Raw genomic sequence first — 17484 nt, 5'->3', positions numbered from 1 at the left:
TAACACTAATCAAAATTTAAGACGATGTTAAAATTACATGAAATTGCAGTACTTAAAATCAGCTTTACATAATTTCTCTGGAGTTTAAAGCTAATAAGGGAATCTTTATCAAAAATCGTCTTTTGGAGTTTTACCTTGGATGCTTTGCATGCCCTCGCTCTGCCACTAATATGCATATATCTCATGATTCATTAAAACATCAATTTGTTCTGGCAATGCTGTTAATTTGGATTTCATAAATCCCCCGTACAGTTTCTACATTCAAAGTTAGGATGACAGGTCTATCTGAACCCTTGAATACGTACATTCATGTAAAACTGAATTCTGTGCTGTAGCTGATTGTATTTACTGTAATCCTGCAGGTGTAGACAGAGTTTAAAGAGATGGCAGGGAGTTGGTTCGTAGCTTTCCTGTCATGACCGGTGGACGGAGGGACACAAGACAATCCTTTAATATCATATTTAGGCTGCGATTTGTGGCTGTTGGACGTATAAAAAATGAATGTTTTGTGCTGGCACACAATGCGTCTTTCATCGTTGCTTGGCTTGTGCCAGTCAAGAGCTGAATTTAGATTTTTAGTGTTGTTATGAAATCAGTTTTCATAACAAAGCTGGTGGTCCCACGTGGGCAAGCTCCTCAATCCAACTTTACTTCTCAATGCTGCACATTCACCTTTCTCCTGACAAAACCGCTCAAGATCAAGGGCAGCATCACCTTTGCCACTAATGAGGTTGTTTATTTACCAAATTTCCTTGTGGACTGTGAGGGGAAAAACAAGCCATGCATAGCAGAGCATATAATCAGTGTTAGCAAAACAGAGCTCCAAAAGCCCCAAGTTATACATTTTGTGACAGTGTAACACCTTGTAGCTTACCTGAAGTACCTGTGTGTTAAACATGTGAACATTTCAAAGAGGCTGCTGAGGTGAACACGTTATAATCTGGACAAACTGGATTTAAAATCAGACATAATCTGCAAAAATAAACAAATACATCTGGATTGGTCTTTCCCTGTGATTAGCATTACCCTTTCAAAAACCCACACGATTATGTCAAAATACCACAGCTTTGACAGCAAAGACGTCCAGAGGACTGACAACTTTAACAGTAACGTCCTCATGTGATTATGCTTATAGTGGGCTGTTAGTCTGTCAGTGCACAAAAACAGCCTTAAACACATCACGAAAAAGAATCTGAGCTCTGAAGTAACTTCAACACAATCGCAAACAATGCTCCAAACGCTGGTGATACTGTGTGGAATGGCAGTTAGCAGCATTTCCAGCTATAATAGAGGCCTAGTAATCAGCACTTGGATTTCTGGGAGTTTTCAAGGCATCATGAGCTGCAATTAGGCCAAATAATCTGTGCCCAAACAGCAGCTGCATCAGTGTAAAAAAAAAAAAAAAAAATTATTTGGTATGTGAAATGAACGGTCAAAATTCATGAGGCCTCGCTCCAAACACAGACGCACAGCTTTGACAAAGTGGACCGGACACAAGGTGAATCGAACCAACAGGGATATGACAGACATGCAGCGCGCACACTAGGAGCTTGCACATACTGCTAATTGTCAATCAATGATGGTGATTTACTGAATTTAAAGTTAAAAATCCTTTGAGCTACAATATACTTCAACTTTTTTTAGGTGCATCTTGATTTATTTGCACCTTTCATCGACTTAAAAACTCAAAAACTATCACATATCACACATCTACCCGCGTGGTCCACGGTGGTGCAGCGTAGATTAGTTTAACCTGATGAAGAGCCTCTGGGCATGGATAGTTTGCGGTAATGATGATGTATGTGTGGCACAGTTCTCTATTCTCTCTATGGTGCACAGCAGAATTCCATTTCTGCGTAAATCCGCCAGTGATTTGCAGACCTGCTCATCAGAGCCCATGTACACGGCTTTATTTGCTGATTTAGATTGGCTTCCAATCTCTGCGTAAATGTGTGAGGCTTTACTGTATGTTTGCTTATCTGTCCAGCCATCCCATCTATTCAAACAGCGTTCCTTTCATTTAAGGCTGTGTGCTGCCTGGGCTTTTTTTTTTTTTTTTTTTCCTGGGACCTTTTCTGTTATTTTGGGACCAGATGGCGAGGGGCACGGAAGCGCCTCTTTTGTCCGGGCGCCCCTGTGAAAAGAGGCTGTCCTCCCTAATGTAATCAGCAGCACCGGAAGGGTCCATTTTGGGCTGTGAAAGAAGACAATCGGGTCTGGACACGTCTAGATTACAGAAACGCAGAGTTCATCTCCCGACCCTGCCCCCTTTGACCAAGGCCCTGGTATGGAGGATCCTCATCTTTGATCAGTGGAGGGTGGAGGTGCTGATCCGACCTCACGAGGGCCAAAGGCCACCCCCACCCCTGCCCTGTTTACCCTGCACTTGGCTGCTGCTGACACCTCCTTCCGGAAGGAGCCAGGGGGTGGTGGGTTGGTGTGGGCACGGGGTGGGGTGGGGGGGGGATACCATGACCTGTCTAGACACCGTTGCTTGTTGCCCTGGTGTTGTCAAGGGGACATAATGAACTTTGACCTCAAATGTAGTTGGTTAGGAGCCACAGTGGTTATCCAAGGAAGACTTTTTTTTTTTTTTTTAATTTTCAGAGATGGGGGTGGGGAAATGAGGCGGGGGTATGGATGTGACCCACATAATACACAATCTGCTTTGAGGGACCACAGGCATGAATTTATTGGCAAAACTTCCCTTTTTTTATTTTAATAATTTCACTGATGTTACAGGACGTCAGGACACGCGAGAGGCAGAGAACAGCATCAGCTCTGAAGCAGCAGCGTTACTTTGTTGAGAATTTCATGTTTGTTTGCTTTAGTTGATCTGAGCCCACGATGACATCCCTGGAAGGAGAACTGCCTTCGCTTTTTTAATTTCAGACACCAAGGAAGTCCTGCTGCTTCTTGGTTCATGGTTGTTTTCTGAGATTGATGCGTTTTTGGACATTTTGTCTCTCATGCGCAGTAAGTAATCTCTGAATTTGATACATCTGTTTTATCTGGTGAAATATGATATTCAGCAGGCAGCTTGTAGATGAAACAGAAAAATATTCTTACACTGACTCAGTATTTTGCAACATTGCTGAGTAATACTCGTCTCCTTGAGCTGTTTTTATGCGGTGCCTTGTTGAGCCAAAGTTATCTACTTGCATTCAGTTTTATTCTGTTTTATCTCTATGAAATTCTGGTTTTATATTTCAATAGATGAAAGTAATGTGCAGCACATGTGCAGCACCTCTCAGCATGCAATTTCCTTTTAATTTGTACTTAAAGCGAGGAGTAATACATAGATGATTTAATGAAAAAGATTTGAAAACATTATAAATGTAACACTGATGTACAGTATTGAAATACTGGGAGTATTTTGTGTTTGAACACGTGCAAATTTTGCAAATCAGATGAGTAGAATTTTCTTTTTTTGCAAGTAACCAGGATGAATTTCGTGAAATTGTTTCAAATAGTCAGAATAATGTAAATAGTATGTTTATTCTCTAATGCAAATGTTTGGTCGTGCATGCACCGAGTTGTTGGTATTATTTATCACGTCATGCGTCATCCTGTACCTACAGTCCCTGCTTTTGGCCTGAACCACAACATAGCCCAATGTGCGGCTTGGCTTTGATGTTGAGGCTGTTCCTCAGGAGTGGGTGTAGCGTTTCCACCATCATGGCCGCCGCTTCCAACCCCGCCCTCTCGCCTGCCACTCAGGAACAGTTAAAATGGCAGCATGCAGCAAAATGAGTGAGAGGGAGAAAGAGAGAGACGCCCACTCCTGCGAGCTAAGGCACGGTCGACTGAGCTGCAGCTCGCCTTGAACGCCAACTCAAACTGAGATCATTATTTTTGGTGTATTCGGCCGTCTGATACAATGTAGAATCTAAAGAAGCCTGGACAGGTAGATGGTGGTGAAATCAGTGAAGGGTTAACCTCTTTTGTCACTGCTTTATCCAAAATCAGTAGTTCACGACAAGGCTCTTTTCCCAGCCACATTTGTGCACATATAGAAGGAAATGTCGCCGGATTTTCTCCTTTTGAAATTATTTAATCTCAGAATTCATTCAAACGTAATTAGCGAAACCGTGACTACACTATTTTCGTAGCCTAAATGCAGCTAAATTGAAAGCATTTATGCTAAATATGATTTTTTTGGATCCGGTGTGACCCTTTTTTTGAACTCCTCATGCAGGTCTTTGGCGGGCTGCCATTTTATTCTCCATATTACCGGTTGCAGCCTGGCTCAGTGGGAACAGGCGCTTGCTGAGCATCACCAGATTTTCTGCTCCGTAGCATCTCAAATGTAAAAACAAGCTACTTTATTCCTATACTGTATGTGTCTTAGTTGTAACAGGTCTAAGTTTGGCTTGTCAGCATTGGCCACAGCGTCATTTGTATTCTGAAGTGGTGCAGTACAGTATTTCAGTGACTGTATTCATTTTTAATGCAGAAAGAACAAAGTGCTGTGATCAGTGATCATTGAAACCCTTTGCTCTTACTCAAACAGCTCTATGCGTGTGCTTATTATGTCATCCAACTAATACCAATTAAAGGCTATACGCTACGCCAACCCATTGCTGTTTCAATGAGCCCGAGCCCCATTTAGAATGGATCACAGGGCGTAGATGTGTGTATCTGGTCTCAATAAACCTTCGAAAATGAAGCATTTCCACCCAGTCGTTTTAAACCTTTGCAGGTTTCCCACTTCGTAACGACTCAATTGCAAGCACCCCACCTCCAAACTGCAGTGTGAAGAATTTTAAGGTAAAAGTCCAAATCTTCTATTTTTAGGTCTCCCTCCTCACTCTGAATGACATTTTATTATTGGCTCTTGGTGTGAATATGTTTTTTCCCCCCTTCCTTCCACAGTGTTGAGAGCTGGTGGTGGACTAGTAGGAAGATGTCATGCTAAGGATGGGTTTTGGTGATGATGTTGCTGCTGTTGATGCAGCATCGAGCTCTCACTTTGTGCCTCTGTCAGCCTATGATGCGTAACCACAAAGTGAGTGACAGGCCAGTCCCCGGGGAGAGCAGGGGGCCTGAGGTGAGTCAGATGTATCCTTGACCCTGTCTAGCTGTGTCAGCAAGCAACACAAACTCAGTAACAAAGGCCAGAAATGGCTTGACTGTACATTGTACATCTTAATTTAGTATGTAGAGGAATATAAGAGACACAAGCAGCCTGTGCAAGAGATCTCGTTTTCATTGGATATACTCCCTCAACTTATAAATTATGAAATTATAATGCAGCATATCACATTCAGATGATACCTTTGGACCCCTGGCGTGCATTTTACTGAATGTTTCACTCTCAGCCCTGTGATGTTGTTAAGAGTCTGTCTCTAACATGAGCCTGCTTCTGAATTCTGGTAGAGATTCAATGTTGTTTACTTCAGTGCATTACAGATGCCATGCTGAACACATGTTAAGACTTTGATAAAAGGTGTTATATATCATTATGTATCATTTTATATATATATCATGTTATGTATCATTTCTGTGTCTTGCGTTTTAAGCTTGTTTATTAGGAAGTTTTTGTTGCATACCTGTTTTTGCTCATATTTTAAGTTGGCACACTTTCTGAGTTTAGGGAAGCAGGAAGATATACTTCGAGTTTATAACTTGAGAATCTGAGAAAACCGTCATTAGGATATATCCTGTGTGTGATACATGGCCAAACAGCAAATTAACTAAAACCTTACAGTACTTGAAGGTGATCTAACTTCACAGATTGAAAGTGTTGTCCACGCCTGACCTTTGCTTGTTAAAATAAAAGGCTAGTAGTGCTGAATGAAAGCTTCGAATAATTAAGAAATTTGTGAAAGAAATTGTGGATTTCAGTATAATGTCAGTTGTATTCATTCGTTAGTCACCTCATTTTTTTATTTTTGCCATATTACTCAGAATATTTGGGAAAAGAACGTGAAGTTCTTACTGGTATTATCGTCTCATTTTGTGCTGAAACAATTAGCTGATAAACCAGCAATTCTGATAATCGATAAGTTAAAGTCATCGATCAAGAAAAAAGGCAAAACTTTCAGCGGCTCCACCTTCTAAACTGTGAAGACTTGCTGCTTTTCTCTGTTTTATGTCATCATAAATTAAATATCTTTGGGTTTTTGTGTGTTTGCTGGACAAAACAAGCAATCTGAAGATGCCGCCTCATGCTCTGGAAAATTCATATTTGTTATTTCTGAGACTGAATGATTAATCGATGGCGGATGAAAAATGTAAACAACAACAAACTAACCGACGTTGAAAATAATGGCCAGTTGCAGCCCTTGTTGTGTTCGGAGTAAAGGTAAAGTTAGAAATAAAATCTGTCGATGCTTCATGGGTTAAAATTATTAATGTTTGGTTCAGGGAGGAACGTCTGCTTCATTTGGTAAAAAGATATCATCAGCACATTGTGCTGAAAGTCAGTTTTTGGACTTTCAGGAGTGTTTGTTGTGATATGGTCTCAGAGTTCGTTGCAACAGCAAAGTGATATCAAAAACAACTGATTGAACTCAAACAATTGATACAGTCTGCATCACCTGCAGTGATTTCCTCTGAACAAATACGGACTTTTTAACATCGGCTCTTTATGAACAGTCATTTTTTTCAGTCTTCTCTCAGCACGCTTTCCACGTTTTGACCCCGAAAATAAAAGGGCTTATCTTTTTGTGACGCGTCCGTTCAGCCGGCGAGGACCAGACGAACTGCTCATCGTCACAAACAACTTTGTGAAATTTAAATTTAAGATGATTTTTGTTTGAGTTCACTCCCCAAAGCAGGAGACGTGCACTCGGGAAGCCAGACGTGGTGTTCATGGAGATTTGTTTTTATTCTGAATTTGGTCAAGTGAACAAAACGAATCCTCACTGAAAACTCTTGCATCTCTCTCTTTTTTTTTTTTTTCAAGGGTCGCTCAGACACGGTGTGTGAAATGAGAGTTGCCTGGGTGTGACTTCTCCAGAAAGCATCCGCTTGCTATTGTCTGCCTAGTCAACTTCTGCAGGCCCCAGCGCCCTGACTTCCATACATGAGAGATCAAGGGTTACCAAGGTGCTTTTGAGAAAGGAGGGCTCAATGTGAGAGGGGACAAACCAGTCCACAAAATACTCATTTCCTTTGCGTGTTAGGTGCCCTAGTGGGGATTCAGACGGGGTCACTGACACAGCCACTGGGGTTTTTTCCCCCCTCTTCTGTTGTTCTTAATGAAAACTGTTGCTCGCCTTTTCAGCGGCTTGCGACCGCTATCTGCTGCCTGTACAGTACGCAGCCTGATCATATGCTGAGTTTGCCCGAAAGAAAGTTTGTTCAGACTCTGGCTGTTTATCCGGTGCCAGACAGAGGCACCTCATGTAGAAAAGGTAAAAGTAATTCAGTCCACCTCTCATTCTTGCCAAAAAGTTCAGTCACTGAGCCACGGCATTAACTTGTATTCTAACAAGATTAAAATATATTCGTCCTGGGGATTAGCATAGTTAGGTGTCCTTTTGCCTCTTTTTTTTTCCTGCGCTGGTGCGGTGACAGTGGGCTTTGATCTGTGTTGCGAGGCAAGAGTCCTGGCTTGGACCTAGCCATTCGAGTGCCAAGTGTGAAATTGGCCTGATGTCATCCCCATTCTTCACCTTTTACATCTTTCACCACTTTAATTATGTTTCCGCCACAAAGCCCAGGCACCTCTGAGTAGATTCCACTCTGGCCGTAGGAAACATTTAGAAACTGTGGGTAAATGACACAGTAGGGGAGGGGGGAGGATGGTAGGGAGAGGTCATAGCAGGATGGGGCCCTTTTGTGTTTAGAGGTAGACATTGATACTTTCCTGATGTATCCTGTGCTCACTTCCATTTTTTCCTTTTTTTTTTTTACAGCATGAGAACTTTCAGCGATTCTCCAGGAAAGAACTTTCATTCCAGGCCGATTTCTGCATCCCGTCCCACAAGAGATGCTTATTTCTCAGCCTTATCTTACCCAGATTACCAATGTTTCAGGCCATATGTTAGGGTTTCACCAGCAATGCTGGACTTTCCTGTTGCGTGAAGCAGCCAGAGGCCCAAACAAAGACCGCTTCTGGTCACTCGACCACCTGAATCTCACTCCGAGAGATGAGACTGATCATTCTCCGATAACAGCTTCTGTTCCAGGAGAATGTGCCCGAGCAGCCTTACAGCTTCAGCTATTGTTCATGCATCGGTGTCCCTATCTGAACTTCAGGGAGCTTCCCCGCCTGTGAATATTTTGACGAAGGTTCCTACTGATGCGCCGAATGAAGGACCAAAACAACAGGGGTATGTGTGCATGTGAGGAGGAACAAGAAATGAATGAAGTGTGTGGAGATGTGTGCGTGCCAGGCAGGAATAAAATAAAAGTGATAGTAAGATGTGTGTGTGTGTGTGTGTGTGTGTGTGTGTGTGTGTGTGTGTGTGTGTGTGTGTGTGTGTGTGTGTGTGTGTGTGTGTGTGTGTGTGTGTGTGTGTGTGTGTGTGTGAGAGAGAGGGAGAGTAGGAGTTAGGGAGTGAGAAAGCTGTGTGTGGAGAATGGGTTACTGAGGGGCGGGAGGGGGGGAAACCAGCCACCTGCAGCCATGACAGGCTTTGACCTTCATTGCTCTCTCTCTCTCTCCAGTGTGTCTCCCTCTTTCCCTCCCTCCCTCCTTCCCTCTCTCTCTCCCCTCTTTTCGACTCCCATTCCTGCCTCGTGATAGAAGCGCAGGCTCCTTTCAGAAGCAGCGAGGAAGACTGACCGTCGTGAAGACAGCGCTGGGAGCAGCCCTATCTGCTCTAATGCTAGTCACCGGCCGTTAGACATGCCGTTCAAAGACTAGCGGTGCAAGTATGGAAATGCAGATAAGGCATTGTTGAGGAAACATGCCTGGGAATTGTTCAAGGCTTTCCCTTGCATAATGTTTGGATGCTTTTGCGAATGTTTTAATCTGAAACCTCATGAATTTGATCCTCCATGAATGTGATCCTGAACCGCCCGTAGAACGAGTGGGCGTTTGCATGGAAGGGATTGTCATGCTATGCAAATTATTAATGTTTGTGCTCACATTTGTGCATATTTGACATCTTGGCAACATCTATTTAAAACTATCATTGTGCATATTATCTTTTCTGGACTGTTTTAGTCACTAATGCATTTGTTGTTTCTACATTTTGGTGCCTGCAGTAGCTCAGCAGTGACTGAAGGTCAGTTTCTGCTTCAGCCAGACCTCACTTATTTTTTCTATGTATTTATGGAAATCTATGAACTCATCTCTGCACACAAAGATGCTGGAAAACTCATTTGTGTATAATCTTCAAGGTTTATTTACTCTTCTTTTGCAGTTTTCAGGAGGCAGTTAATTACACAATTAATACATGATACAAATTATGTACATTTATACCAAAGAATACTTCCAACATAAAATAAAAAATAGCATTGTATTCTACAACTCTGTGTTGTAATTTTATTTAAACATGTTCATATATAGATAGATATACGCTGATGAGTAAATTCATAATGTCGTACCAGCAGTTTTCATAAAGGCATTAAACTTGAATAGTCTGCATTTGAAGTAATACTGCTTCTCTGATTCGGCACAGTTCTGTTTCATAAAAAGTTCACACTTGAACTTTAAGGCAAAGTGTGTTTCTGTTTGGTGGATTTTAATTCACACACACTTTTTGCAGATACACAACAAAAACACTTTGAAAGGCAAAAAGTCCACAATTTGGTATGGATACAGTCGAAAACTTAGCTCGATCATACTCCCGTCGATAAAGACCAAAGTTTATAAACACAGTTATTTGCCCAAGTACATCAAATTGCAGCTTTCATGCAAAGGCCCCATAAACTATATATCATTCACAAAAAAAAACAAAAAAACAAAACAAAAACAAACAAAAAGAAGTTATTGCAAGATAAACAAGCAGTGTAAACACCTCAGATATCTACTCTAAAGCAACACTGGTCATTGGATAGATTTTTTTCTCAATATAATCTATATAAATACACATATGAAGTCCTTTCAACAACGATAAGAGATTTCCAACATTTGTAATACAGTCACTGACGGATTTGCCTTCTTTTTATGATATATGGATATGTAATAAAACTGTATATAGAGAAAGATTTAACAAGAACATCCAACCTGCTTTTATAGTCTATACTCAAGAGTGCGCAAAATGGTTGTCATTGTCTTTATGCTACAGAGTTGTTTCTGTGACTTTATAGGCAGCATTATAGCCTTCAATTCATTTAGCTACAAAAAAATGATTCATATTGCTATTTAAAAACTATAATAGCTGCACTGATGCATTGGTATAACGAAGGGAGTACGCACATAATGTTTGTTTAAAGGCTATGAGACGACCACATAAGCAAGGCCTAGCTTAGCATTTTAGTCAAGTGGCGTGTTAGGAAGAAAAAGAAATGCTACCCCTCTCAGTCCCTTACAATAATATGTTCCTGTTTTTTTATTTTTATTATTTATTTATTTTTTAAAAAACGTACCAAAATTCATAGTCTGCCCAATTAAGTCTGCAACTGCCACTCCACAAACACCTTCCTCTGTCCGTTTTTACATCAAACACAACCAAGGAAAGCCAACAAAGCGTGGAAATAAAACTCGTGTTAGCATTTATTTAAATTCACAGTAGCCTGGATGCAGCAGAAAAATACTCTTTGGACTTCAGTGTGTTCACTTCACTGACAGATGGAAACGTCAAGTGCCAGTTCGTTTCAATGTGAAATGATGACCATCATGGATAGCAGTAGGCCTATATAAAAAAGAAGAGTGTAAGCATTTGTAGCTACCTCCTGTGGGGGGTGGGGTGGGGGGGCTGGGGGCGACAAACAATGAAAACATACCTTTATACAACATCTTTTATAGACGTGATATTGCAGAAATATCTCTATTTTTTTAAACAATTTATGCTGGTATACTCTACACACTGGCCCTTTATTTGATGAAATTATTGCATTGTAGGCTTGACAAAACCTCCCATATAACGAAAAATCACTATAATATTCCCATAGGAACCTATAGAGACTTATGGTGTCATTAAATATTCCTGTAGGGACTCTCTGCAGTCCAGTGACCTTTTTGTTCCTTTGTAGTATTTTATTTTTTTAATTTCCTGTGTGTCCTGGACCTGTGGTATATCTGGAGTGGGTATAGTGATAGTAATAGAACTTTGTGGTATTTTAATCTGCTGTGGTATCTTTAAATATTCCTGTAGGTAGAGTTTCGCAGTGATATCTCTGTAAAAATCTATCATAGGATTACTATAGGGTCTTTTTCGTCAGGAGGCTGCTTGACTTCTCTGAAAATCAGTCGCTGTCTGATTTTTCGTCTTTCGACGTGATGGTGGCGTGATTGTACAGTCCCTGTGCCATCAGGTGCAAGGCCAGAGAGTTCTTAGCGCCGCTGGCCTTCTTGATTTTGGCCCTCTTGTTCTGGAACCAGATCTTGATCTGGGACTCGTTCAGGCCCAGCTCCTGCGCCAGGTTCTGCCGCCTCTGCTCGGTCAGATACCGATTTGTCTGAAACTCCGATTTTAGTCTTTGCAGCTGTTCTGCTGTGAAGGCCGTCCGTGGTCGCTTGTCCTCTTTGCTGGTCGTTTTCTTCTTTGGTTTGCGAGATCTTGGCCCTGCAGTGTGGGTGATGTGTGGGGTGGGATGGTGGGGGCACAGAGACACGGTTTGTCAGTATCAAAACATGGTCATGAATATGGCGATAACCGGACAAATGCCTTTATATGCAACTTCAACATAAAAAATATTATTTTTTACGTTTTCTCATTAAAATGCTCATCTCCCGTTTAACTAGTATATTATTCTATTAGTTTGCATGTAGGATAGAGGCTGAAAATGTATCTAAAACACGTGCGTAAAGACTGTTTTAGAAGAAAATTAAGGTTTTTAAACTAATTTCAGTCTCCAAAATGGAAGTATTAGTCAACAAATAGCTGTTCAGACATCTGTTGACATTAGGTTACTTTACAAGCTTTTTCTATTTTAAAAAAAAAATCACAAAAATGCGTTTTCTTGGTTCCCTAAAGCTTTTTTTTTTTTTTTTTTTTGGCAAACTTGTAAAGAAAAAAGAGCAGGAATGATTGTAAAATGTTGACACTTCCACTGAAGAAAACACCCGAGAAGCAAAACCTCCCCTCCCTCCCTGTTTCTATCCCTCTTCCTCGCTTACACACACACATACGTACACACACACACACACACACACACACACACACACACACACACACACACACACACACACACACACACTGGCAGTCTATAGTAATAAGGCATTAGTAACCAATAGGACAACACTGGAAAAACATCGCTGACGCATCTCGCTCGCTGTTTTGCAGGTGAGCTGAAATGCGGGATTCATTTCAGTGCAGCTACTTTGCATTTTTTTGTTTTTTGTTTTTGTGGGCCACTTGAAAAGCTCCTCAATGGGCAAACGTGAATAGAATTTGAGCAGCGCACACTGGATGCACATTAATTTTCCATCTGGACGGAGGCCTATTTGGTGGACCTTTGGACCGAGTGTTTGGTTCCTTCCTCCGAACAGAGTTCAAAACATTAATGAAAGGACATAACATAGACCGAACCTCTATATTGATGAATCAGCTCGCGCGTGTGTGTGTGTACGTGTGTGTACGTGTGTATATCAAAACTGTGCAGCTCTACAACTCGTAGTAGTCGCCTACGCCACTCCATACAGCGTTACATAATGCATGAGAACAAGCTGTACTCCACTTTTGATAGACACTAAGAGAAATACACTACATATTAACCTTAGTGCAGGCTCAGAAGTTGCAGCTCGTGCTTTCTTTTGAATAACGATAAGAAACAATGCAAAAAAAAATGGCCAGCACAAACACGGGCTGTGGGAGCTTCCATTGTGAATACAGCTGCATATTTAATCCATGCCAAACACAACTCGCCTAACGCATCTAAGGAGCAAAAACAGCCACGACAGGAGCACCAGATATTATTTTACAGTCCTGCAGATGCTCTTAGATGTGCAGCCTGTCAGCGCGCTTCAGTTCAGTATATGCTGGACCCCACTATTATCATATTCATAACCCGAGGAAATTTGCCTGAATGGAAACATTTTAGTGAAGAAAAAATCTGTGCATAATAGCGCAAAAAAATGCCTGCTTTTTAAAATGTGTTCATGTATTTTGGTGAGAAGTTAAAATAGCAAGATTTAAGGAAAGTTTGAAGGTTTAAAGGATTTCTCTCTCGCTTGCATTTTAAAATAGGCCCACTCTCACCCGAAAAGCTGTTTTTTATGTTTGCTTTTTTTTTTTTTTGGCGTATTTTTCCGACATTCTGCAACGACGTGTTCGTGTAGTCTACCGTGGGATTTGTGTTTTGCGGTGAATAATGTTTCTAAAAAATCTGCATGGATTTATATATGATAGATTGTCTGTTTGCGCTGCACAGCACGCTTCGCTCTGCTCTACTCGGGAGAAGTCGGTCAAGGCATCCGGGGTCAGTGTTACGGGGTATTTCAGGTTACCGAGAATACGGTACAGAGTAAAACGCATGCACGGTGCCACCAACCTGAAGAAGGCCTGTCCGAGTATCTGGTGCAGTACACCCAGGCTGGCCACAGCATGGGCTGAGACGAGGGTTGGTTTGAGCTGGCTTGGGAACTGTCAGAGTCTGAGCTTAGGCACTGGTCTCCATTCTCCCCGCGGGGTTTCACGGGCTCCTCGGCGGCTATAGCGGGCTTCTTGGTCCCGGTAACCGTGTGCGGAGTGGAGGTCCCCTCCGCCGGCACCGTGCTCCCCACCGGTTCGGTCTGAGGGGCGGCGGGGCTGCTGCGGCTCTCCCGCGATGCCAGGCTGTTCTCCTCGCGGTTTGCGCCCCCGTCCTTTTTCCGTCCGAAATCCGGCCGCAGGATGTTGTCGATGAAGAAATTGGTGACCCGGTGAGGGATCTGCAGGTTCCCCGGCGCCTGTAAGAGGGGAAGGATGGCTCTGTTTGATTCATCCGCCGACTCCTGCCGCTCCACCACGTCTCTGTTGCCGTGATCATTTTCTTCCATACTGATTCACTTTCCCCGCTTTACTCTCTTTAACCCCTTTATCGCTCTCTCTGCTGCAATAAAATTGGCAAAGAACTTCGGGGAAATTAAATTGTAAAAAAATAAAAATAAAAAAAAATGCACGCGTAAAATAAATAAAAAAAATAAAACTCAAATTCTAGTGAGTGCCTTGGACACCATGCAAAGCCTTGCGGTAGTGTCCTCTGAGAAAAGCATACTTTTTTGACATATATTCCCTCAATCTCGGGTTACAATTGGTATCGTAGAGCTAAAACATGTGCCATTTGCGCACCTTCTAATTTATTGTTATCCGATTTCAGTGTGCCCAGTTCTGCCTACGCCTAAACTAAACTAAGGGTAAATAAAGAGGCTCCTAAACTGATGCTCTAATACTCTCACTCTGGAGTTTTGTTCTTATTTTCAATACGAGCCCCCCGAGTGACGTTTTCCCACCGTCCTCCCAGACACGTGCCTTAGACCAATAGGGTGGCAGAAACCAGGCCACGTGACGCAGACTCCAGAGCAGTCCACAAACGCCCATCCTCGCCTTAGTAAAGGGAAAGAGTCCTGGACTGACGGAGAAGAAGCCTAATTTAAATCCAGTGCATGCTTCCAGATACTCCCAATAATTCATCTGTGTTTATGAACCTGCAACTTCATTTTTTTTTAGTTCGCAAAGGAAAACAAAACGCACGACACTCTGTTTGTGTTTATTAAAACAATGAGAGATGGAAGCATCGCTTGTCAAAGTGGGCTTGGGGACCCCCGGGGTTCCTTGCTTGCAGGGCAGGGAGGGATTCCCACAAAATGAGGAATAATAGATTTTTACTATCTGTTAATGCACTCTAACATATATTAGGCGTAAAAAAAAGTTTCATTCTCGACACTTTTAGTTCCCTTCTGTTCAATGTGGTTTAAATTTAAAGCAATAACAGAAAATCTGCTCATATGAAAGCAAACGAGACAAAATCCAATCAAAATAGGGTAAAATTACACATTGGGATGCATTTGGAGATCCGTGACATGGAAATCTTTGAGGCAACATGTGCTTAAATATTATGTGATAATACGCATTGAGACAGGAGTGCAAACACTGTTATCTGTTGGAAATATCTCACAATATATCTGTATGAAATGTTGTTATAGCACCTGTACAGAGAATTGGACTCAGTAACTTAAAGCCAGTTTGTCCAGGACAAGGTTAAATGCGGAACGCAGAATTGCTGCATTTCTGTATGCTGATCCGAGGGTGGGGTGTTTGGATTTTCTTGAAAATTGAATTAAATGATAACATTTATCTCATTTTTTTTAACCCACGGCAGCATCAACACATTCTTCATGTAATTTTACCACCCTGGTTTGCAGGATGGTCTAACGCGACATGTTGCTTCCAGTCGCTCCATAATTGGCACCAAAACGCATCAAAACTGAAACGTGACAGCCCAAGAGTCTTTCCCTGTCTTGATTTCAAACGCGCAGGGATGTGTGTTAAGTGTTTTTGATGTTCTCATGTTCGCCTGTCGTGACGCTGCGGTCGACCAAGAACTGGGTCCATATCCCTTTAAAAGAAATCAGTGATGCAAACAAACTGTTTTGTGCACGGTGCTCAGGGTACCGAGTCGCGCCAAAGACAAAACTTTGAGTAACTTTGCTGACCAGCACTAAGTTTGTATTCCTCCTCCCAGGACACCAGCGGGCTGGCGGGGATGGCTCAGCCGGCTCTCCGCTTGCGTTTGAACCGGGGCTGCGCGTAAAAAAGGGGGCATCGAGGAGGACCAGAGGAGCAGCAAGACTGAGCTAAAGTGAGGAGCCGTTGAACAATTGAGTTAGAAAGTCAGTCAGCTGCCTTCCTTTTATTATTACAAGCATGCTTTGTCTGTTCTTGTAGTTTTTTGGGGGTTTGGGGGTAACTTCTATTCAAATTTCGGAAATGAACGCAGGCGCATACTTTGTTGTGATTATTTGTGCTTCATAGGCCGCGCAGTCGTCCTGATATGAATAGATTGTTCACATTTATCCGAGCTGTGGCGACTTTTGGCATAAAAAAAATGCTTGGGCTGCTTTTTGGATGCATCAATAACCCGCTGCCCAGAACAGTTGTTTTCATTTGTATTTGTGGCACGTTAGAGCCTGCAATGTAAGCTCGAGTCTAAGGCAGGGACTGTCCTGCAGCGAACATCCCATCCTTGACTTCTCGACTTGCTCAGCACAGGCTTTGTGTAAAGCAATTAGACTGAAGTCTCATTGGCTAAATATTTGTTTGCGCTCAGTCTGTTTAAGCGCACATTTGCAGCTCACATGCACAGATTCTCAAGCTTCAAGCTGATCTTTGAATACTATTTTTCGACTAAAAATGAGCGCCTGCTTTCTGATACCGCTGCATTAAAAAATAAAGATAAAAATAAATCTCATGCCAAAATCTACCTGAACAATACCCCCTGCTCCTGTCCTCCATGTCCCCACCACAAAGGGCCCATCCGAGCTCTCACGTCGGGCTGCTGAAGTGAAAGTTGGGAGTGAAAGATGTAATTAGACAGGCCACTCTCATGCTGCGATTGTTTCTCACTTGTGAGGGGAAGCGCAGATTAATGTTGAGCGCTAAATAAGCAGCAGACAATGGAGGCACAGACAGGCCGCTACCGCCCGGGCTTGGCCTCTAACCTCACAGCAAAAACAGGGATGTCTGGAGGAAATGACACCATTTCAAGCTCTGAATTATAATCAGAGCCTGAGTGCAGTGCCAAAAAAAATACGCATTTTTAACAGGCCAGCCTGCTGTAAGCCCTGGAATCTTATTTTTCTTTCATAATTGACATACCTGGCACTTGTTCCACTTGTTCCCATTTTGAAGCGGCGTTTTAAGACAAAAAAAATGAAGAGTGATGATGGTAGCTGATCGGGAACAGTGATTTTTACGCACAGGACCTGAAATAAGGTGAAACAGCATGTGTGCAGAAGTCATCTCACTCCACTGCAGGTTACAGCAGGAAAATAAGATTTGAACAGTCAAAACTTGATTATATGTGTGTTTTTTGCAGTGTATACTCACAAGCACATAACCCCACCAGTGTTCACTTTTGACTGGCTTGTGTTGGTTTGTGGTGGCTAAAAAATAAAACTAAACATGTCCTGTTTTGGCAGAGAGACGGCCGGGCTATCATCCTCACCACCGCTGTGTTTACTTTCTTTACTGGTTGAAGATTTGTGTATAACCCTGACTTTTCTGGCTTTTACTTTTGTGCTTGTGGATGAAAATGCATTGTAGGACAGTTCGTCCTGGTTGATTAAGGGTTAAAATAACGCAGTAACGTTCAGTTAATTTGCATATTATGATATTGTTGTTATTTATTTTTATTCCCACCTAAAGGCAGTCATTAATCGACTCACATGGAGCCATCAGTTAGTCTGTTTCATGAGCCTTATGCTTATGTTTGGTTGTTTTT

General features: G+C 42.2%; 1 protein-coding gene across 1 annotated transcript; it reads right to left on the bottom strand.

Annotated features, from left to right (window-relative positions):
- Positions 1-10446: 10446 nt before the first annotated feature.
- Positions 10447-14438, bottom strand: en2a (engrailed homeobox 2a). The gene is made up of 2 exons (XM_070986171.1): positions 13555-14438; positions 10447-11627 (listed from the first exon to the last, which is right to left on the bottom strand). The coding sequence occupies exons 1-2, from the start codon at positions 14039-14041 to the stop codon at positions 11308-11310; spliced, it is 807 nt and encodes a 268-aa protein (XP_070842272.1). The 5' UTR covers positions 14042-14438; the 3' UTR covers positions 10447-11307.
- Between the last annotated feature and the right edge of the window lie 3046 nt (positions 14439-17484).

The sequence above is a fragment of the Chaetodon trifascialis genome, chromosome 18 (assembly GCF_039877785.1).
Source record: "Chaetodon trifascialis isolate fChaTrf1 chromosome 18, fChaTrf1.hap1, whole genome shotgun sequence".
NCBI lineage: Eukaryota > Metazoa > Chordata > Actinopteri > Chaetodontiformes > Chaetodontidae > Chaetodon > Chaetodon trifascialis.
The sequence above is the reverse complement of the archived record's forward strand: the minus strand, read 5'-3'. Positions and strand labels throughout refer to the sequence as shown.